Below are 22,522 nucleotides of genomic sequence, written 5' to 3'. Positions count from 1 at the left end.
TTTTATTCAGCCAAAGATAAATACTCGTCAAGTATTAATTCTCTTAAAGATAAATATTGATAAGAATTCTGTATACACAATATTTATATACCTAAATATTAATCTCAGTACTGCTGTAGTATGGCTAAAATATTATGCAAAAGTTTATGCTGTGCCTGAAGTTCCTCCCTCTTCATCTCAGTATTATCAGCAAACTCTCAAGAAACTGCTGCACTTTCTCCAGTAATCACAGATTTGCACTGAAACCTTAATGAAGATATGCTGTTCATATGTAACTCTGTACATACTGTAAGACTGCATGATTTTCTCTATCTTTACTGACTGTTTGGCACTGTAGTGGTTGTCTCATGTATTTATCAATAAACAGTAGTATGTATAAGTCAGACTGGTTGTTGTGCTAGATACATACATTTATTATATGATCATAGCATTTTTGGCTCAGTTTAGAACTGTGCACTGGGGTTTAGCCTGATTCATTCAGGCTAGTTTCATAGCAGCACACTAAATAAAAACTGTGCTTTAATAGCGCCCAGAGGTAGCACACTAGCTGTGAGATAAAGCACTAACCATGAAACGATACAAAACCATGCATTAAAATATGATATGTAAAACCAGAATACATGGCATTGCGATAATTTAAAAATCCGCTGCAATAGATTACAGTATGTTAAAATACAATATGTAATGATATGTTATAATATAATGTGATGTTATGAAATGTTACTTAAGCAATAGAACACGAGAAAGAGTGAGTTATTGCGAATAACATCACGACTGTGATTTGGTCGCAGGCACGAGGTCGAAGGCCTACTGACAATACTTTCTGTCAAAAAGTAGTTCCACAATAACTGAGTTGTTGCTATGCAAGTATAATAATTCGCTAGCCCAGGGGTCTGCAATGCGGCTCTTTTACTGCCCTGTTGTGGCTCCACAGCAGAATTAGAAAAAAATCCTCCTTTACAGTAAAATAAAGCAATAAATTGTCTTAAACACTGGAGTTAATGTGTAACTGCTAATTCACTCTTTAACCCTGAAAATCAGCGCAGATTGCTGGTTACCATAGCAACACAGACAACAGTCTCACCTAGCTAGTAGCCAACGAAAAGGCAAAGAGAAAGATTTCAGACAAACATTGATAATTTGGAGACAAATGGACATATTTGCATTTATAATCACTCCAGCTGGTTTCCTGATACATTTAATCTGCAGCGAAAGTTGTCAAACACTAAAAAGTCACGAGATTGAAGTCCGTTTCTTGATCAAATTTTCCCTTAAATGGTGTTACATTCTTAATTTAAAGTTACATTCTTAATTTAAGGTGGAAGAAGCTGGCGAATGAGAAGCTGACTTCGGCCTCGTAAAAGTCGAATGTTGAGAGAAACTATTCTACTTTTGAGGAAAAGTCTCCTGTCAAAGATGCGAGAAAAGCACCTATAGCTGAGCTAAAGCTTAAAGCAAAGCGAAGTAAGTCTGCGTTTTTGTTATATTATAGTTTTTAGCCTATACTAGCACATTAGAATGTACTGAGACAAATTTACAGCCAAGATGGTAAAATGGACATAAAATGTATCTCTCAAGGTAGTGTGGTTTTGTTGAAAGGACAAAATGGCTCTTCTTAACATTTGGGTTGCGGCCCCTGCCCTGGCCTGTTGAGCCCTGTGCGCAGTCCAAGATAACTGTTGATACTGTATGGCTCACCTTTTGTGGTACTGTGTCTGTAAAGCACTTTGTAGCCCATTTTGTTTGGTGAATTGTACTGTTTCTAGCCAGTTGTGCTCTGTTTCTAGCCAGTACAAATCAATTGTATCAGTTTCTCATTTTGAACAAGCACAAATACAAAACAACTAAGGTTTGTTTTTATAAAGCTTGTTGTTTCTCAGCAACGTGTCACTTGTTACTTTGCAATGCGTCAGCGGAGTGATACGGTTTCGGTGTGAAAAAGCTGTGCTGATATTTGTGATAACACTTCACTTAGAACACTTCTCAGCCAATCAGATTGTAAGGTTGGTACTAACTTACAATTTAATAGAAAATGCTATGTTACATTATGGTACAATACACTATGTTACAATACGAAACAGTACAATACATAATAATACAATGAGATACGTTACAATATATTATGATATATGTTGCAATACAATATGTTATGATACATCACAAGACATTGCAATACATTACTATACAATAAAGTGTTATATGTTACAATATGTTACAATATGATATGTTCTAATACATTATGTTACAATACGTTACGATAATTTGTATTCTTACATCCCTAATTAAAACCCTATAACCCGTAGTCCCATTGCCAAAACATCAATGTATATCCCGATATTTATGCCACTCAAGAACGGCTGCAGAACAATTTCAAAAACCCCATTAATAAACTGGACATCTACTGGATATTTTAGGGAGTTCATCTGCTTTACTAATTCTCAGAGGGCAAATTATTGTGTCCTAAAATTTGAATGTATAAATTGTAAGGCTTTAATGATTTCACTACAGTACAGTAAAAAGTTTATATCTTTAGAAAAATGTTATATGTCTAAGACAGGCCAGCAAATCTAATCAAATCTAATCTAATCAAATCTTGACCCCAGAATAACCTAAAAATGTGTGCATCATGAGTAGATTCATCGTTATTCAGTGTATTCTTGCTAAACATCACCAGTGTCATATTAATATGCACCTAAATATACTACAGCTGGAATACTGACTCCCGTTTATCTGTGATGTGAAGAAACCGCGACCGCTCTCTCTCTTTCCGTTTAAAGAAGTTAAAGTGGCCGAAACGAAGACCGTCGCCTTAGGAACATCACTTGGCTCCTTCAGCGAGGCTTTCATGGTTGCTAGGCAACCAGCTGCTTCACAGAAGGAAGGCCGTGAAGAGATGAGGAGGTAATAAGAGACATCGGCAAACACAGCAGGACAGAAGAGCACTCAGCAGTGTTTATTCAGTCAGCGCACAGATCAATAAACATACAGAGTACAAACTGCTCACGCGCAGCTTCAGAGATCACCATCCATAAGCTGAATAATCAATAAAAAACATTTCACTTCATCACTCTTCACAAACACAATGTAGGATATAATAATAATAATAATAATAATAATAATAATAAATCTCAGCAGAAACCACTTTTAAAAAATAGCCCTTACTGTAAAGCACAGCACTGAGTAATTATGAAAGAACAACAAAAAATCAGCAGAAGTAATTCACCTCCACACTCGCTGTGTACTATTCTGTGCTAATTTGTTTACTTCCTTTAAGAGATATTTCAACCTGATAGGCTTCTTATATGATTCACGTGTTTTCAAATGATGAACAGATTAAAAATGAATTGCTTTTTTGACTAACCATTGTTCAGTTCTCATCTTTAAACCACCATAGAAATAAGATGTATTTCTCGGTTTCTCAATAAGAAATTTCTTCTTAAAACCCACTCAGTTTTGACTCTGACATTCACCGGTGTTTTCTTATTTGGGACTTGTTCTTAGGTAAGTACAGAATCTACACACACTCAAGAGCACAAAGGTGAGAACAGTTTGCACTTTAAGAACATGTCTTGAACCTGTTGTAGACTTGTTCTTAGGATCTTTCTTAGGAACACATTTAAGAACAAACTAAGGAAGATATTGGAGAATGAGCCCCAGTTTTTCCATATTCTTCTCAATATCTAGTACCTTGCTTCATATTGACTGCATAGGCAGCATTTTAACAAAAACTGTACCCCTTGTGAAAGCTTATTGAGAATCCTCACCACCTGCAGGCGATAGCTTGCTCACATTAGCTTGCTAAGCATTTCAAATGAATGCAACAGAGCTAGCATGCTAATCAAAATAATATGACCACTGACAGATATAAGTCATAAACAAAATGACAAAAGCATTTTTACAACACCAGAAACAGCTAAGTTTGGCTAAAATAAATTACAAATGAAGACATTGATGTTAGCCGTGTTGAACAGAATGCTTGTTGTTGTGTTGCATTATTGGGTGTATGATGCTGCCTTAAAATTTGGGCAAAGTAAGACTTTATTTGAGGTAGCTAAGACTTTGTGCCTTTGCATTTTAATGACATCCCAGACAGTGAGCATATATCAGTCTGCTGGCTTGATAAGATGGCACCCCGTTTGCCACCGCTCGTCCACCCTCGGACCACCCAGATTACTGTCCTGCATACAAGGACTAGTTTTTAATCTCCTCAAATAGATTTCAAATGCACACAGACTTTTATTTTGGAAAATAAACAAAGATAAGTATTAAAAACCACTGAGAGAAAAAAAATAATGACTAGGTTTATAATAAATTGATTTTGAAAATGTTGTTGCTGACACTGTGCTAGACTCAAATTATTTACTAAACTAATTTACAAAGGATAAGAAAGAAATGGAAGAAAAATAAACTAATTGGACTGTAAGCGAAAAAAGGAGCAATAAGAAATGGCATTTTGTTTTACACTTTGTTTAACCACCAGTGGGCCACCCAGGAAACACTGAGCAAAAAGCGAGTGGGCCACCAGCTTTCAGAAGACTTTGACAACCAACACTGAGTCATTGTACCTGGTAATCTTCACCCTAAAGGGTGTGACCTTATGGGGCCACATCTTGCCGAATCACTATAACTTTAAATATTATTGCAGTTTTGTCTTTAGAGCAGCAGCTCAATGATCAAGAAAGTTTACAGAGACGTCCAATCAGTTTCAGCCCCACAGGAAGATGCTGAGTGCAGCTCCAGTCATTAGAAGTGTGTTCAGAGCTGGACCTGAGCTACTTCCGCCTCTGTAGTACCTCCCATCAGAGCGGTTATAGTAGCCTGGTCCATCAGCATAGTGATACCGCCTGTCTTCTTCAGAGGAGTCTCCATCGTATCCGTAACCATAGCCGTACCTGGGTCTGCCCAGAGAGCCGAGGCCATAGCCGATAGCCGCCCCACCAATTGCCCCGGCAGCGGCTGCCCCGGCCAGCTTCAGCCCCTGTTTGGAGGAGCCTTTGCTCTGAGTGGGGGGGCTCTTACCCCCCATTCCCACACCTTTACCCCGCCCCCCGAACACACCCCCGTGCTTACAGGAGGCCCAGGGGCACAAAGAGGACACCAGCAACATCCACACAAACACCAATGGCAGCTTCTGACAGCCTGGCATGACCTGATTTCACCTGGAGGAATACAGAGAGGTGGGTGGAGACATGGCCACTTTATCAGAAACCCCTCTCTCCACCTTGCTGGTGTACAGTTGGATTATACTTCGTCATCTACTCATGTACAAAGTACATGGGTATTTCAAATACAGTGATCAGTTAGTAGAAGCACAAGGTAGGTGTTTCCAATAAAGTGACCAGTTAGTGGAAGCACAAAATGGGTGTTTCTTATAAAGTGGCCAGTTAGTGGAAGTACAAGGTAGGTGTTTCTAATAAAGTGGCCAGTTAGTGGAAGTACAAGTGGGTGTTTCTAATAAATTGGCCAGTATAGAATAGTCAGTCATAACAGTGCATTAATAATAGCAGTAAAAATGTCCAACAATGCTTGGTCATCATGCATGCTGTAAATTTGTTGGACACTGGCATGTAGGTACAGTTGTCATATTGACTGTAGGGTATAATCTGGATAGTCTGGCACTGTGTGAATTTCCAGGCTTCAGTTAATTGCACAGTGCAAAAATGAATTTCCATCTCACTGTTCAATTTGTTTAAAACATCTTTAGTCAATCATAGATATGGACCAAAGATATAATGATCCTTATTATGGCAAAAATAGTTTTAATAAAGAAATGTTTGATGTATTATTTAAATATTGCTAGGGTTTTAAAATGTACTACTCACTTTTAATTTATTTTTTTGTGGCGTCACAATACATTTACCTGTATCGACCTATTCAGCCTCTAGCAGTTTAGCTCTGCCTACTCGAACAGTTATAGTTATAAGGAGTTTCTCAATCTGGACTGCTTTTTGAATGAGACAATCACAGACAATCAGAACTGAGCTCATTTACATATGTTAGTCCTAGTTAGGCACTGTAACAAAAACAGCCTGATTAATTCTGAAGTTAGAAAAAGGTCATGATAACATAAAGGGGAATTCCAGCGATTTTTAGAGTTTCTGCATAATTGACTGTGTGAGATGTAAACAGAGTGATTCAGAGTGGTTTGGTGTGAAATGGTTCAGATTTCTTTACAGTGCTGGTGATAGGAACCAGGGGTCGCCGTGACTACAACACAAATATAGACATTTTATTTACTATCCAAAAACTCCAGTGAACATACACGTGTCTTCTGAGTTTTATATGGAATGTTGATGATGGGAAAATTGTGGAAAATCTGAAATAATAAGTTTTCTTTGACTATTTTGCCTCATAACACCCTACATAGTATGTATCCCTCCACCATGAATAGATTTTCAGTTCTCACAACTATCATAAAACAATGTCTCAGACATCAGGCCGTGTATTTACCACCATTTTATGTAATAACTTTCTGTGAGGGAGCTTTTAGAGGTGGACGTCTGGTTCCTATCACCACTGTGACCAATTCTGACTCATTAAGTTTCTCTAGAACGGAGCATTTCACACCAAACCACTCTGAATGACTCTGTTTACATCATAACCATTTAATTATGCAGGATTTTTTGATAAATTGATCCATGTAAAGGCTAAAGATATAAATATGTTATATATATGTGTTACTGGTTCTTATAATCAGCATTAAATCTCTCAAATCAGTTTAGATTGGCAGATTGAGCCTCATTGTGTGTCTAGTCTGTCTCAGCAGAGTTTAACAACAACACGCTCCTCTCCTCACCGGCCATCACACAATTACAGTGCGGAGAGAGAGAGGAGCGGGTGTTTCTCGCTCTAATGCACTTCAATACAGCACTGCTGACTGCCTGGAAACAAACAAACAACACGAGCCAGTGTGCTATCTGTGTCAGCTTCATCCAGAAAGAGCTCACATGATGACCTCTCACTTATAGAGTACGTAATATATTTACTTAAACAGATACGGCTCTCAAATGACCAATAATGGCCTCTGTTTGTTAAAGCTCTCATTAACTCTCTCCATTCAGACGAGAAAATATGAATGATTAAATTCATTTATGTTCAAATGCACTTTGTGAGAAGCATCTGATTGGCTTTATTTCTCAGTAAACAGTCGTAATGTCTTGTTCATCCTCCAGAATTACATGCAAATGTAGAGTACCATGGTCCTGCCCCACCCCCCATGGTGGTCCATCTGTTGCTGCATACTGAGTAGGAGCTTAAAAATGCATTTGAATGGATCAGTTTTGGAATGTTAAAAATGTTTTTTTCTACAATGTAATCAATAATAATAAATAAAATATATGCACTGACCAAAATACAACTTCCTATATATGTCAACATTTGTGGTTTACTGTATTTCTAAATGTAACAATTAATTGAAGCGTGTTGAAATGTGAGATTTCATATTAATAATAATACATTACAGTCGTCCAAAGATGTTTTTTTTCATATAGAACTATGAACACTCAAAGAACCCTTTGAATGATTAAAGGGGTCTTTGCATGGTGTCCTGTGGATGGTCCCTTACTTAAAGAACCATCTTTTTTAAGAGCAATAATAATCTATAATATTATTATTAGTAAGATAAACACTGAAAAGCAAAAATATTACAGTTTATATAAAGTAACAGCTCAATTACAAATTTAAGAACAAAACATTACTGAAAAACTGAATCATGATGTACTGAATTTTTTCCTAAATATCATAATTGCCACTGTAAATTCACAGATTTTCTCCCCTAGTACTAAATATGTCATGTTTCACATTCAATTTGAGTCAAATTTAGTTCAAATCTGAGATTTTATAGTAATATTTACATAATCAATGATAATATATGAGTAATTTTATAACTTAAATGTTTACTTGTTTACAGATTATACTGAGACTATATAGAAGATAAATGATAAAATATTACAGTTTACATGAAATAACAGCACAGTTACAAATTAAAGAATATAAAAAATAAGCAAAAAATGAATCATGATGCACTGAATTGTTCCCTAAAGAATCGTAGTTGAACTGAATCACTGTAAGGTGACAGAGCGACTCCTCTGTTAGTGAATCTTACCTGCTGACGCTCTGATTCTGCTTCTTTCTTCACTGTGATTACGAGCCCCTCTATGAAAATCCTCTCTACACGCTTGGTATCCAGCCTCCGGAGCTGTCAATCAGCACACAGCAGCCAATCGTGAGCCAGCAGCTCCGCTCACATGAGAACAATGACAGTCCTGTAGCAGAATGACTGCCTGGTACAAACTGCCTGCTTCTGTTTCTCACTCAGCTCTGATGATGTTTGGGATATTGGGCGTATTGGGTGATGATCGTCAACCATTTTCTCCTCCTCGGCTACGTTAACACATCTCAGTTGCTATGGTAACATGCTAAAGACAAGGCTGCTGGACTAGGAGGTTAGATAAGACATTTTGGCTCATTATGTAATGAAAAGTAATCAGGAAATTGGCAAATTATTGTTCTAACAGTCTGAAAAGCAGCAGCAATTACACTGTTATTCAGGAGGAAGCTTTGAAGCTCTTAGTGTTACAGCATGTTCATCTCCACTGCAGGATAAAAACACCAGCAATACTGAGAAAAATGCTAAAAACATTTTATTAACAAGTGCTTTTATTGTACCACGGACAAAAAACATGCATAACCATTTACAGCATAACACAGTCAACACAATTACTCTTCACATTATCAGGCACTAACAAACAGGCACTAAAAGAAATATGTTTATGCAAATATATTTACAAATCTCAGAGAAATTTAATTATCCAAATATATTCATATGTCTCTAAGAAATATACGTTGCAAAAATATTTATCAACTTGCAAGAAATATATTTACACATCTGTAAGAATTATATTTATGCTTACATTTGTAAGGAATACATTTATGCATATATGTTTACACATCTGCACTGCTATCTGCACATAACACTGCTATGAGCTACAAGGCTAATGCTAGGGCTAACAAGCTTAGACATTCAGTTAGCCCCATGCTAATTGGTGTGCCTAAGCTCCCATTACTTGTTAGCTATATTAGCCTTGTAGCTCAAGTGCTAAAACGAAAGAGGCCTCTATGAGCTACAAGTCTTCTTCAAGAACTACAGACACCAAACACGTGTTGGCTGACTGACTACAGTTGGGGTAAATGGGGGCCGGTTGACTGGACAGATTCAGAAGTTATAATTTTGGCTGCCCAATTACTTTAAGTGACATTAGAACAGACAGAATGTTCTAGAGATGTGAGAGAGATGAAATGAGATGTAACTGATGTCCTGTCTGCTAGCAAACGGCTTTATCAGCCAGACGCTGCATGTGCTTCTGAATCATACAGCGCAGATCAGTGTACCTGCAACAGCACAGAGCACAGCATCATTTATCACATCATAACATTCATAACAAACTCTGATTAAACTCATAACTTATTATTTAATTATTAATACATATTATTCTACTATGGATTATTGAGTAACTACTGTAAATTATTTAGTATCTACTATGAATTATTCAGTACCTACTGTGAATTATTCAGTATTTACTATGAATTACTCAGAAACTACTATGAATTATTCAGTATCTGCTATGAATTATTTAGTAACTACTGTGAAGTTTTATCAGTATTTAGTATAAAACTAAAGTTTAAGCTCTGATGTGAATGATGTAAGTGTACAGGATAAAAGCTAAGTAAGTGATAAAGCTCTGTCCGTGTCTCTGACAGTACAGTACTCTGTGAACAGTGCAGCAGGAGTGTGTTTACCTCTGTTTGAGTTTCTCCATCTCTCTGAGCTCCTCCTCCATCAGCTTATCAATGAAGCTCTGCAGCACAGGCATCTCCAGCTTGATGTACTGCGCCACCTGAAACGTGCACACACAGTCAGAGTGGGTCATTGGGCGAGTCAAGAGCGTTCCCAACGGGCCGGGAACATTTTAAGCTGGTTAATGAGGGCTAAGATAGAGGAGAGCGGGGCACTAACTAACACAGGGTAAAACCTGACGCAGACATTTTAATGTAAGTGTATTGTTGAAGTAGAAAGTACTTTTGATCAACTCATATTACCATGGCAGCATCATCTGTGAACCTTGACAACAATTTTTTGCAGATTCTGAAGGTACAATTTTTTATGCACAGATTCATCAACAACATGTGATAGATATATCACTGCTGTCAGAACAAAACCTTGTGTCTTCAAAATGCTAACTTTCCAAGGAGAAAGAAAAAAATTACTTTACTTTTAATGTAAGTCAATGGAACCAGACGTTCCAAGTAATTTTGGGCTGTTTCTTTTGATCCATTCATCATGAAATTCACACAAAATGTAAAGAGAAACAGGCATTTTCAAATTATATCAAAAACTGAAAAACGACAAAAATGGAGATACAATGTTTTGTTTTCCAACAGCAGTGATATGTTTCATGTTTTGTGGTGATATGTGCTGTTCAAAGTTAAATGTGTTAGTGTTTGAGCCTCTTTTCGCAAATCATATTTACAGAAATATAAAGTATGCTCAATTCTGTTGACTAAAATGCTATTATTGTGGTCCGCTAAAACTAACTTTTCATATTAAATTAAAATGAACAAAAATTGAAATGTGATATTACTGAAAAAGGCTACATTTTCAAAGACATTTTTTGTCAAAAGACTAAAATAAATAAATAAATAAATAAATAAATAAATAAATCTTTAGAGTACAGGTCAGGTTGAAGGTGATACTGTTTAGAATGAGTGGATATCTTACATCATAAGTGACCTCCTCCACCTGGTCAACCTCCATCAGGAAGATCTTGCTGACCTGTTCACACGGACCCTGCAGAATCCTAATGGTCAGCGGGTGGTCACCTCGCTTCAGCTGCACCCGCTCTGAACACAAGGAGAGCCGCAGAACCATACAGTCAGTGCAAACAGAACCACAGAACCGTACAGTCAGTACAAACAGACACACAGAACCGTACAGTCAGTACAAACAGAATCAGAGAACTGTATAGTCAGTACAATCAGAACCGCAGAACCGTACACTCAGTACCCACACTCAGAACTATGCAGTCAGTACACACAGACACACAGTACCGTCCAGTTAGTACTGGGAAGGGGTTTCAGTTCTACTGGGAGTACAAACAGACTCTGAGAACTGTAGAGTTTGTACAATCAGAACTGCAGAACCGTACAATCAGTACACACACTCAGAACCGTACAGTCAGTACAAACAGACAAACAGAACCATACAGTTAGTACAAACAGACACACAGAACCGTACAGTCCAATTACACTTACATTTTTTTGTGGCCTTATCCAGATATAATCCTGATACTCAAGATGCATAAAGTGACCAGGTGTAAACAGGGTCTTTGATTTGTCAGCAGGTTTAACACACAGTCATTGACTTATTCACCAAATGTGATATCCAGTTTTCAGTTCGCTGTGTTATACCTGTGGAATGTCTAACCTGATATCAATATGATGTCCAAATAAGGGCATTTTTGATATTAGTGAATTATGACTACAGAGCTCCTCGTATTATCTCCACAGATCCAGAACTCACCTCCACTGGTGTGCAGGAGAAAAAGACTGAACTCCTCCGCACTGTTCTCAATCTTAAACTTGTTCAGCAGTACTCGCAGCACCTGCGCCGTCGTCATGGAGCTGTTGATGCGGACGTTTGTGACGGAACCGAATGCTGGAGTGAAAACTGCTGTCTAAAAAAGCAAAGCAGAGAAGCAGAAGAAACTATTAAAATAACCACACTGTAGTGCATATTTACAGATAACAGTGAGTCACACAGTCTATCAGAGATACTGAACAACTCCACAAAGCGTGAGGCAAGCATGTGATTACTTGGTGGGTATAAGCCTTCATTACTTGTTAATTACATTAGTGTCGTAGCTCCAGTGCTCAAACTAAAGAAGCTAACTTCAGACACTAAAAATGACTTGGCTGAGCGACTACATTTGGGTTAAGGGGGAGAAATTGTGTCAACTATCACTTTAAGGTGGGTATGATGGTATGTAAAAATGTAGCAATTTAAAGGGGAACTCCATCGATTTTCAAAATTTCTCTGTAATTAAGTGATTAGGATGTAAACAAGTCATTCAGAGTGGTTTGGTGTGAAACGTACCGGGTCAAAATTGTTCAAACTGGTGGCAATAGAAACCAGATGTCCACCTCTAAAAGCTCCCTCACAGAAAGTTATTACATGTAATGGTTATGAATACACGGTCTAATGTCTGAGACATTGTTTTACAATAGTTTTGAGAAGATTTTGGCCTTAAAAAACACTCTGAAACTGTGTAAAATCTGAGGAACTGCCTAAAAAAAATAGACATTTTGAACATCATCATTTTGTAACTGGAAATCTCGTGCCTTGTGGTTGTAGTAGTGGCCATTAAAGGAACATCTATGTCTCCGGATTCGCCGCTGGTTACCAAGTGCTGTCCGTCCACCGAGTCTCCTCCCACCCACATCACTCCTTGTTCTCTGCAGGTGTGCAGACTCCTCCTCCTCACCTGTGACAAAACACACAGATATAACCAATCTAATCCATCACTCCAACAGCCTATCAAATCCATCTCTCCAACAGCCAATCAAATCCATCACTTCAACCTCCAATAAAATCCATCACTTCAACTATCTATCTATCTATCTATATGAGAGAACTCACCTGTCTCTTCTGCTGTCTCTGTACCTTCTTCTGATTGGTCTGCATGTTCTGTGACCTCAATAGTGGGCGGAACGAGTTTCTTCCTGTGTTTTCTATAAAAGGGATGAATTTGTTGACAGTGGTTATTAAAACAGCATTATGGGTTTGTATTTACAGGGCCTCAGTGAAAGTGTTCATACTCAGACTCTGCTGGGTTTGTGTAACGTCCTGAGGGAAAAGGAGCCGGTTTGATTGGCTCTTTGCCATCTTGCATCTGTAATCTGATTGGTCTCCGCAGCCCCCAGAATATGTTGAGCAGCCCCTCAATAATCAGCTCTCCTTCCTCCTGTGTGAGCCACAAAACACCACATGACACCATTACATCATATAAATATATATGTACATACATACACACACACACACACACACACACACACACACACACTACCAATTTGTTTACAAATAAATGTGGGAAGTGACTGTGATCTGCAACTTCACATTTTTCACATTATTATTAGGGAGCTCTAAATAAAAATGTAGAAATGTTAGATGTGTCCAGAGTGATGAAAAGAGCTGTAGAAGAAGATTCTAAACTGCTGTAGAACATGGAGAGTAAAGTTTTAAGAAAATGTATGACAGATAGCAAACAAATAATTACTGTGCATCATTTATGCTTTTTACCTGTTTTTTTCACAGAATTGTGGAAATTTTAAATAAAACATTTAAAGTACCTTTTGCTGAATAGTTAGGATTATTTATTGTATTAAAATTATTGCAAAAAAATGTAAAACTTGTGATTCCATATGTACATACAGGAGAAGTCAAAACATTTTTTCTATCATTTAGAGTAATTTTGGAGCATTTCTACTGATAAATTCAACATGAAATGGTCACACAGTCTGAAGAACAGCTGGTGTTTTTTCAATGAAGTAATAAAATGAGTGGGGTTACGAGGTTTTGATATGACCATGATGAGTAACTGTGGGAATAAATATACAAACACAGTGAAAAATAAAATGTGAACAAAGTGTAGTCAGGAATCTTCAGTAATGCAGACGGTAGCATTGTGCGTGTGAGTATGTCAGCATAACTGAGTGTAACTGTGTATAAATGAGTGTAAATGAGTGTAACTGAGTGTAACTGCATACTGACCTCTCTGTGGCGGAGCTGCAGAGGCTCTCCTCTATAGTACAGGTTGTAGGTTTTAAGGTTTGAGAGTAAAGCTTTCCTGAAAAGGAAACCACAGAGTTTTTAGATCAAAACAGAGATAGATTTACTCAGTTTCAGTTAAAAGAGAAGAGAGGACTGATGTGAGCTGGGACGTACTTGCTGATGAACTTGTTTTCTCCAATCTGCACCTGCTCTGGATTCACACCAGCCATCATCTGCACGAGGAACCTCTACAGAACTGATAAAGAGGAGAGGAGAAAAGAGAAGAGATGAGAAAAGATATGAGAAGAGAAGTGAATAGAAGAGAAAAGAGGGGAAGAGAAGTGAAGAGAAGAGAAGAAAAAGAGGAGAAGAGAAGAGAGGGAAGAGAAGAGAAGAGAAGAGAAGAGAAGAGAAGAGAAGAGAAGCAGTAGATGAGTTCAGACAGAGCAGTGGACTCTGTGTTAATGTGCAGACAGTCTTATGATTTGCTTCACGACTTTAAACACCTTTAGGCCAAATTTACAACCTTTCCAGAAATAAACCAGAACTGAGAACAACATACAGCGCAGCGTCACTACCAAACGGCTGTAACCAGCCGAGCACTTGTGCACTGAATCTGTGTGTTTTTACAGGATAAATATGCAAACTCATAGTGGACTGACTGTAGACAACTGAATCTCAACAATACAGAATACAGTGAGTGTTTTGATTAAAGTCTCTGCCCTGTAACATTAGTGCCTCATGACCAAAGCATGCTGACCTCCATTAAACCACTAAAGGCTGCGTTTAGACATGCGATAAACTAGATTTAGGTTCTTTTCAGTACTTTTTGGTAACACTTTACTGTACACACTCAAAAAGATGGTTCTTCAAGGATTCTTTAGTGAAGAAAATGGTTCCATATGGAACCATGAACACTCAAAGAACCCTTTGCATGATTAAGTGGTTCTTTGCATTGTGAAATGGTTCTTCAGACTGGTGATACATAACTGTATATATCTGTAGCACCAGACGATGTCGCTATAGTACACTCTTAAAAAAGGATGGTTCTTCAAGGGTTCTTTAGTAAAGACTAGTTATATACAGAACCATTAACACTCAAAGACCCCTTTGCATGATTGATGAATTCTTTGCATCATGAATGGATTCTTCAGATTGATGGAGAATGTGCTGTAGATGATTCTACACGAAACCTGAAAGTGCGTCACTACTACACAAGTGGTCACAGTGCACTGCAAAAATATGATTTCTTGGCAATTAAAAACTTCTTAAATCTAGTCAATATATCTAATAGTGAGACCACTGTAAGAATAAAATGAGATTATTTAGCTTATTTCTAGACATGTTTTACTTATTTTAAGCAGTTTTAAGTGTCTTATTCCACTGGCAGATGATCTGACTTGTTATAAGCACTGTTTTTTTAAAAAGTAAAATGATCAGCCAATGGAAAAGACAAAACCCAGAGAGGAAGAGGATATAGACTCACTGCTGGCCTGCTGACAGTAAAGCTGGCGGCCCACTGACTCAGCAGTTTCTGGGATTTCCCTCATTACTTTTCATCATTATGTTTTTAAAATTAGTTAAGTAAATAATTTCAACAGTAATATCTCAAACAAAGCTGGTTGTACAGCTAATCTAGCACAGCGTTAGCAACAACATGGTTAACAAAATCATTTTATATCAGGTCTAGTGATTGATTATTGTTTTTCCCTCAACTATCAGTAATATTTGTCTTAGTTCATTTTCCAAAATAAAAGTCTCTGTGCACTTAAAATATGTTTTAGGGGGTTTAAAAGTGATTAGACCTCATGCGCAGGTGATCTGAGTGTGGACCAGCAGTGGCAAACAGTTAGCAGGGTGCCATATGTTTGCTGTCTGGAAACAGGCAAAAATGTGTAGAAATAGGTTGAATAATCTTATAATATTTTCACAACATCTCAAGATAAGAATTAGGTATACTGACTAGATTTAATGTGTTTTGGCAGCATGAGAAGGAGTGAGGAGTGGATTGGAATGCACTCGTCCTCAGCTAGGCATGCAAGCTAATTGGCTAGTTTAGCAAACTCTGCAACGCACAACATTTTTTGAAATGTCTGATATGTGAATGTGTGAAATGTCTCATAATGTGAATGATTTTTGTGAATAATTGGTTTGTCTGGCTTTAAACTTTGCTTTAAAACTGTGGTTTATTGTCTTTCTATTTTGTTATTGCTAGCTGTGTAGCCTTTAGCTTGCTAACTAGCAAGCTAGCTGAGCAAAGTAGATGATTTAACAGACGTCATGTAGAGGTAGTAGTTTAAACCTAAAATCCATAATGAACACAGCAAATCGAACATTATAGTTTTGAAATATTAATGTTTTAAAGTAGTTTATTGGTGTGGCTTATAAACAGATCTGTCTCGCATTTTTTTCAGGCTTGAAAGGAAAATGTGTCAGATTGCAATGATTTCTGGGCAACTTCAGTTGCTGAAGTCAACAGCTGTGTTCACTCAATATTTCGCCCCTCAAAGGACTCATCTAATAAACTTTACTTAAGCTAATATAGTAAAGGAATCTTCCTTACACTGTCAGAAAAAAAGGCACGGGGTGTGTGGTGTCAATACAACCTAGAAAATATAATTTCAGAGGATTATGGTACAATTATGGTTCCTGACTAAAGGTGCTGAGATGTACCTTTGAGGGAACCACCCCAGTGACAAGGGGGGCACTGCCCCAGTGACAATTTAGTACCTTTATTTCTGTAATCTACACTCTCAGCAAAATAGGCCTCTATATAGAACATCATTAAATGGCCAGTATCCTACATTCACTGCAAAAAATGGAATCTTGGCAAGAGAAAACATCTTAAATGTAGTCTAAATATCTAATATTTCTAATTATGAGATTGTTGTAAGAAAATAATAAAATTATATAATTTATTTCTAGACAGTTTTCCTTGTTTTTATTTTCTAAAATAGGCAAATTTATCTGCATTATTTTTCAAAACAATTAGAGTGCTCTGCCAATGGAATAAAACACTTTAATAAAACAGAATTACTTAAAACAAGTAAAACCGTATAGAAACAGGTTGAATAATCCTATAATTTTCTCATGACGATCTTATAATGAGAAATATAAGATATATTGACTACATTTAATATGTTTTCGCTTACTAAGATATCTTTTTTTCAGTGTTGTTTTTAATTTGAGGTCCACATTTGACATTTGAATGGTTTCATGTACCAAAAACTGTGCCTTTGAGGCTGATATATGTAAATGAGCTCTGCTGTGATTGGCTGTCCTGTATTATTTAGACCGTATGGACCGGGGAGAGAACTGTTTAACAACTGCTTGGATTAATAATGTTTATATACTACTATCAACTCTTTTATTTCCAAAACAGTGAGGACAAATTGGTTTTCCATGATGTGGGCCCTTTAAAACAGAGGTTCTTCAAGGATTCTTTAGTACAGGCAATGGTTATATGCAGCCATGACAGCCCAACGAACCATTGGAATGTTTAAATGGCTTTTTGAGTGGATAATTAAGAAACTGTTTCATTTCCACTGTGAGTACCACAAAGGGTTCCACTGTGGTGTTATACAGAACCCTTTTTGCTTAGATTGGACCATAAAAAAGGTTCTATAACTTGATACCACACTGAAACACTTTATTATTTTATACAGAACCGTTTTTAAGGGATTTAAACTACTATATACAATGTCATGGAAGGTATACATAATAATAATAATAATAATAATAACAAAGAACTAGTTACTCATTCAGAGAGTTCTTTGAGTTGTCATGGTTCTATAACCCTTGCCTTTATTAAAGAACCCTGAAGAGCGTACCCTGAACATCAGGAAGAGATGCAGCAGAAGACTTTGAGCACTCAGAGAGCAGCAGAGCTGGACGAGGAAAATGAAGAAACAGGTGACTTACTGTTTCAGATTGTTTCAGACAGGTACAGCAGTGTCAGAACCTGAGCTGAAGAACGGATCTGTGAGGAAGAGAATGTGCGAGTATGTGTTGAAAGGCTAAAGGAACTCGTGGCCCCTCCCTGAGAAGTGCTCACACAGGAAGTTGAGGCTATTTTTTTCACTTGCTTGTGGACTTCCTGTCAGCAGCAGTGGAGTTTAACAGAGATGCACTGATAGCTCACAGCGTGACTGCAGAACATCTGCTAATTACCAACACAGTCATCCAGAGAGCAGCTACACGCACTGAACAGCCTGCAGGCAGGAAACAGTGCAGCAGCACAAACACAGACATTCACACTCAGAGCAGCTAAAACAACTGAACTCAGAAACATTTAGATCTTTAGGCCAATGTTTTGGGTGTAGTAATTGGTACCATCCAGCATGTGCTTCCATTCATTGCCCACTTTAATAGAAACACCCACCTTGTGCTTCCACTCACGGGCCACTTTATTAGAAACATCTTCCTTGTGCTTCCACTAACTGTCCACTTTATTAGAGACACCTACCTTGTGCTTCCACTCACTGGCCACTTTATTAGAAACACCCACCTTGTACTTCTACTCATTGGCCACTTTATTAGAAACGCCTGACTTGTGCCTTCACTAACTGGCCACTTTATTAGAAACTTCCTTGTGCTTCCACTAACTGTCCACTTTATTAGAAACACCTTCCTTGTGCTTCCACTCACTGGCCACTTTATTAGAAACACCTACCTTGTACTTCCACTCATTGGCCACTTTATTAGAAACACCCACCTTGTGCTTCCACTCGCTGGCCACTTTATTAGAAACACCTTAGTTGTGCTTCCACTCACTGGCCACTTTATTAGAAACACCTGACTTGTGCTTCCACTAACTGGCCACTTTGTTAGAAACACTGACCTTACAGCTGCACTATGTAGGTGTACAGTTACAGACTAGTCCATCTGTTGCTGCACAGGGGTTTCTAATAAAGTGGCCAGTGAGAGTGCAACTGAACAGGAACTGCACAATGTTGCCACCTAGTGTTTACAGAAATAAACATACTCACATGAGTAAATGAATTGGGCCCACACACAACAGAAGGATATAATAATACATTATAATACACTGTGATACATTTTAATGCTGTGCCACTATGGATACATACAGCAATAAACAAATAAATATTCTTTAATTATTTTAGTGTTATCATTTTGTGTTGAAAAATGTAATTATCATTACATTATTATGGTTAGGGTTTGGGACAGACTCCTCCCAACAGAAAGTACCCTATAAATGATATTGTACATATTTAGCTTATTACTATCTGTTTTAATGCCATGTGTTTAAATAGATCAGAACATAATCTTTGCAATATCTAAGATCTGAAAGCTTCATTGTTTTTTAATAGGGTTTACTGTGGGAGCACAGTTTGAACTAAGTCAGTATAATGGTCCTTATAAGTGTACGTGGCTAATAAAGTGATTTTGATCTGTGTGATAAGAGTCAAAACTGAACACAGCTGAGATGCATTTGAGTCAAGCATGCAAACGCTTGTTTATTTGATGCCATACATCCAGTTCAAGTCAGTATTTACATATATACAAGCAAACATCTGGCAAGATACAGAATAATAACAGCCAATATGTCTGTGGAATTAAAGTTCTTTATCATATTAAAGTGATAGTTTGGCAAAAAATCTAATTTCCCTAATTTCTCCCCACCAAACATATCTTGGCTCATTTGGGGGTTAATTTTGATTTCTGGCTGAAGTATCACTTTAATATTTACATCTGCTGTCTCATGCTGGGGAAGGGTTGGGGGGGTTGGTTGCTGGGTTTTGGTCTCTAACAGCGCTGCCTCTGCTGTGGTCAGATAACATTCTCAAACAGCTGCATGGAGCTCATTATATTCTCATCCTGATGGAGAGAGAGAGACAGAAAGAAACAGAGAGAAAAAGAGCAGAGAGAGAGAGAGAGAGAGAGAGAAAGAGAGCGAAAGAGAAAGAGAGAGATTCTCATAAATGATTGGCATTGTATATACATACAGAAGCAGACAGAGGTGTAACGATACTGAATTCAGCTTTGATACAATTTTCAATTCTAGATTTGATTCCCTTTTCACTGTTTTGTGTGTTAAAATGTTTTCGGTTCTACAGAGCTCCAATTCTGTTCTACAGGTTGGTTTGGCTCAGATAAATAGAAGTTCTCCCATAGAACTGTTTCAGCTCCTGCTGCAGTGCCCTCTAACAAAACAACATCACAAAACATACAGTTTAAAAACTCTTCAGAATAAAAGCCCAGTCAGTTGAACATGGGTGTGTCCATAGCAGAAGCCCCCCACCACACTTCACTCTGATAGGCTGCCTAGCTGTAACCTTTAACAGTGGATTTGATGAAAGATTGATGCTCTGTAGAGAGTGAGGGATGAATCAGACATATAGATTAAAGTTTACATTCACTGTTTACACATAATCGCTATTATTGTTTTTCAATTTTGTACTAATATCGGTACAACCTTGATTAGACACACCTTACTGTGTATGCATTTTTCATAATCCTGAACCCTCAATCTGGGTTTATTATTCAGTAACCATTATAAATTATTCAGAATCTACTATTATTTTTTCAGTATCTACTATAAATTATTTTATAATTAGTATCTACTGTGAATTATTCAGTGTTTACAATGAATTATTTTGAATCTACTGTGAATTATTCAGTGTCTACTATGAACTATTTTGTATCTACTATCACTTATTCAGGATCTACTATGAATTATTCAGTGTCTACTATAAATTATTCAGGATCTACTATTAATTATTTTGTATCGATTATGAATTATTCAGTATCTACTATGAAATATTCAGGATCTACTATGAATTATTCAATATCTACTATGAATTAATTGAATATACATACCTAAATACTAAAATTATAAAGAAAAGACCATATTTTATCCAATATATTGCGGTTGGTTCCTCACCCAGCCAAGCACATTAAGCTACACCAATGATTCCATGATGAGTCCATGATTAAACTGTAAACCAATCTGGATAAGGACCTTTGCCAAATGCATACATGTAATGTCAATGTACAATTTTTCTCAGTATAACCTTCTGACACGTCTCGATGAACTCCTCAATGGTCACCACTCCGTCTCTGTTTCTGTCCATTTTCTGCAAAAACATGTTTTTACACTTTAGAATGCTGAGAGAAACAGTGGACACTCTGTCTTCACATCCACAAATGGTAAGATTTTTTCACAAATTTGTATTACAGAACCAAATCTTATCTTAATTTAAGAATCTTATCTTACAGCATCTTATCTCCAGTTAGGAAATCAGTCCACAATCAGTTGTCATGTCTGTTTCCTAGCAACCGACCATATGCGCACAGCTAAAACATCAACATGTCATCAAAATAATGAAGTTAGTTAGCCAGACAGCTGCCGTTACTGATGTAAAAAGGTCAAAACAAAACTAAAGCGTGATAAACTGTAAGTTGTGAATACTGTCAGAGCGCCCCCTGCTGTTTATCAGAGAGTCACCGCTCCCCAGTTTCAGTCCCCGTTTCCCAAACGCTTTAGCTGTGCGTGCTAACATTATTCCTCCTAATAAACAGACACGTGTTCAGCTCTGTCTCCTCATTATTCACCATCACTGTAATATTTTATCATCAACATTAACACACGAAGTTCATGTCTGCAGCGTCTGAGATTTTTAAAACGCAGAGTTAGAAAAGAAAAACATCTCACAAGTAAAAGTAGTGTTTTACAGTATAAATAAATGTAGTGTCATTATGCTAGTAGTGAACTATGCTGCTGACACAGCTAGGACACTGTTGGGGTTGATCCTAAAGTTAGGACAGTATTTAGGAGATTTAGTCTAGTTAGGATGTTTGTGTAATACTGTTTCCTTTTCTGGATTTAATGATAAGATTATGAAGTTAGGAACTGTAATAGCTACTGTCCTAAATTCAGTCCGTACTGAAGTCGTCATGGAGACAAAACAGATCACATTTCAGAATTGAGATGTTTCTGTAATACAGCCCCAGATTGTTTGGACCAAAGAAGAAAAGAACTATACAGATTGTTACCAGCGAAAAGTTTTCTAAATCCGTTGTCTGTCATGGTGTTGGGGGTATTAGTAGGTAACTGGCACATCTGTGAAAGCTCTGTTAATGCAGAACACATTTTGGAGGAACATATGCTGCCTTTTAGTTACCGTTTTTTTCAAGGATGTGCAGGATTATTTCAACATGACCAAGATGCTGCTTGTGTTACGACAGCACGGCTGAGTAACCAGAGAGTCCCACTGAAAACGTGTGTTGCATTACAAATCACATAATACATCAGTGAAGAGCCTGTGTGTTTGGGCAGCTGAAGAATTTTTTAACTGAAGGAATGGCAAAAATCCTTCAGTCCCAAAATGGTTATGAAGTGCTATGAAAAGGAAAGGTGATGTAACACATGCCTTTTCAGAATGAGTTGCAGACAGAGGTGGCTAAAAACAGTTGCAGCTCAATTAAAGCATCATAAATTACCTGGAAAAACTTCTCCACGTGTTCAAATGGAGCATCTTCTTTTACGCTGGGGGATGTGTAGCGGCCCATCATGTCATAGATGGACTTCATGATGGCCAACATTTCCTGCAGGACAAAGCAGATAAAACCAGAGTGGTGTTATTTTGTGGTCTAACACCACATACTGCTGTCTGAACCGCAGCAACAGCCTCTAGTCTTCTGGGAAGGCTTTACAATAGATGTTGGAACATTGCT

General features: G+C 37.5%; 3 protein-coding genes across 5 annotated transcripts in view; all 3 read right to left on the bottom strand.

The window, feature by feature from the left end:
• Positions 1-4,414: 4,414 nt before the first annotated feature.
• Positions 4,415-8,298, bottom strand: sprn2 (shadow of prion protein 2). Its single transcript, XM_036595211.1, has 2 exons — positions 8,105-8,298; positions 4,415-5,159 (listed from the first exon to the last, which is right to left on the bottom strand). Exon 2 carries the CDS (start codon positions 5,144-5,146, stop codon positions 4,706-4,708), a length of 441 nt encoding a protein of 146 aa, XP_036451104.1. The 5' UTR covers positions 5,147-5,159; positions 8,105-8,298; the 3' UTR covers positions 4,415-4,705.
• Positions 8,299-8,622: 324 nt separating this feature from the next.
• Positions 8,623-17,873, bottom strand: rassf2b (Ras association domain family member 2b). Its single transcript, XM_036595225.1, has 10 exons — positions 17,747-17,873; positions 14,000-14,081; positions 13,826-13,901; positions 12,874-13,019; positions 12,695-12,786; positions 12,397-12,539; positions 11,579-11,732; positions 10,778-10,899; positions 9,799-9,896; positions 8,623-9,390 (listed from the first exon to the last, which is right to left on the bottom strand). The coding sequence occupies exons 2-10, from the start codon at positions 14,056-14,058 to the stop codon at positions 9,324-9,326; spliced, it is 957 nt and encodes a 318-aa protein (XP_036451118.1). The 5' UTR covers positions 14,059-14,081; positions 17,747-17,873; the 3' UTR covers positions 8,623-9,323.
• Positions 17,874-19,276: 1,403 nt separating this feature from the next.
• The window catches only part of kcnip3b (Kv channel interacting protein 3b, calsenilin), a 32,389-nt gene continuing 29,143 nt past the window's right edge, over positions 19,277-22,522 (bottom strand). For all 3 annotated transcript variants that reach the window (XM_036595226.1, XM_036595227.1, XM_036595228.1), the window contains 3 exons: positions 22,289-22,393; positions 20,860-20,922; positions 19,277-19,663 (listed from right to left, as the gene is read on the bottom strand). In XM_036595226.1, coding sequence (XP_036451119.1) covers positions 19,616-19,663; positions 20,860-20,922; positions 22,289-22,393 — 216 coding nt within the window. In that variant the 3' untranslated portion in view covers positions 19,277-19,615. The remainder of the gene's footprint in view (positions 19,664-20,859; positions 20,923-22,288; positions 22,394-22,522) is intronic.

The sequence above is a fragment of the Colossoma macropomum genome, unplaced genomic scaffold (genome assembly GCF_904425465.1).
Source record: "Colossoma macropomum unplaced genomic scaffold, Colossoma_macropomum, whole genome shotgun sequence".
Classification (NCBI taxonomy): Eukaryota; Metazoa; Chordata; class Actinopteri; order Characiformes; family Serrasalmidae; genus Colossoma; species Colossoma macropomum.
The sequence above is the reverse complement of the archived record's forward strand: the minus strand, read 5'-3'. Positions and strand labels throughout refer to the sequence as shown.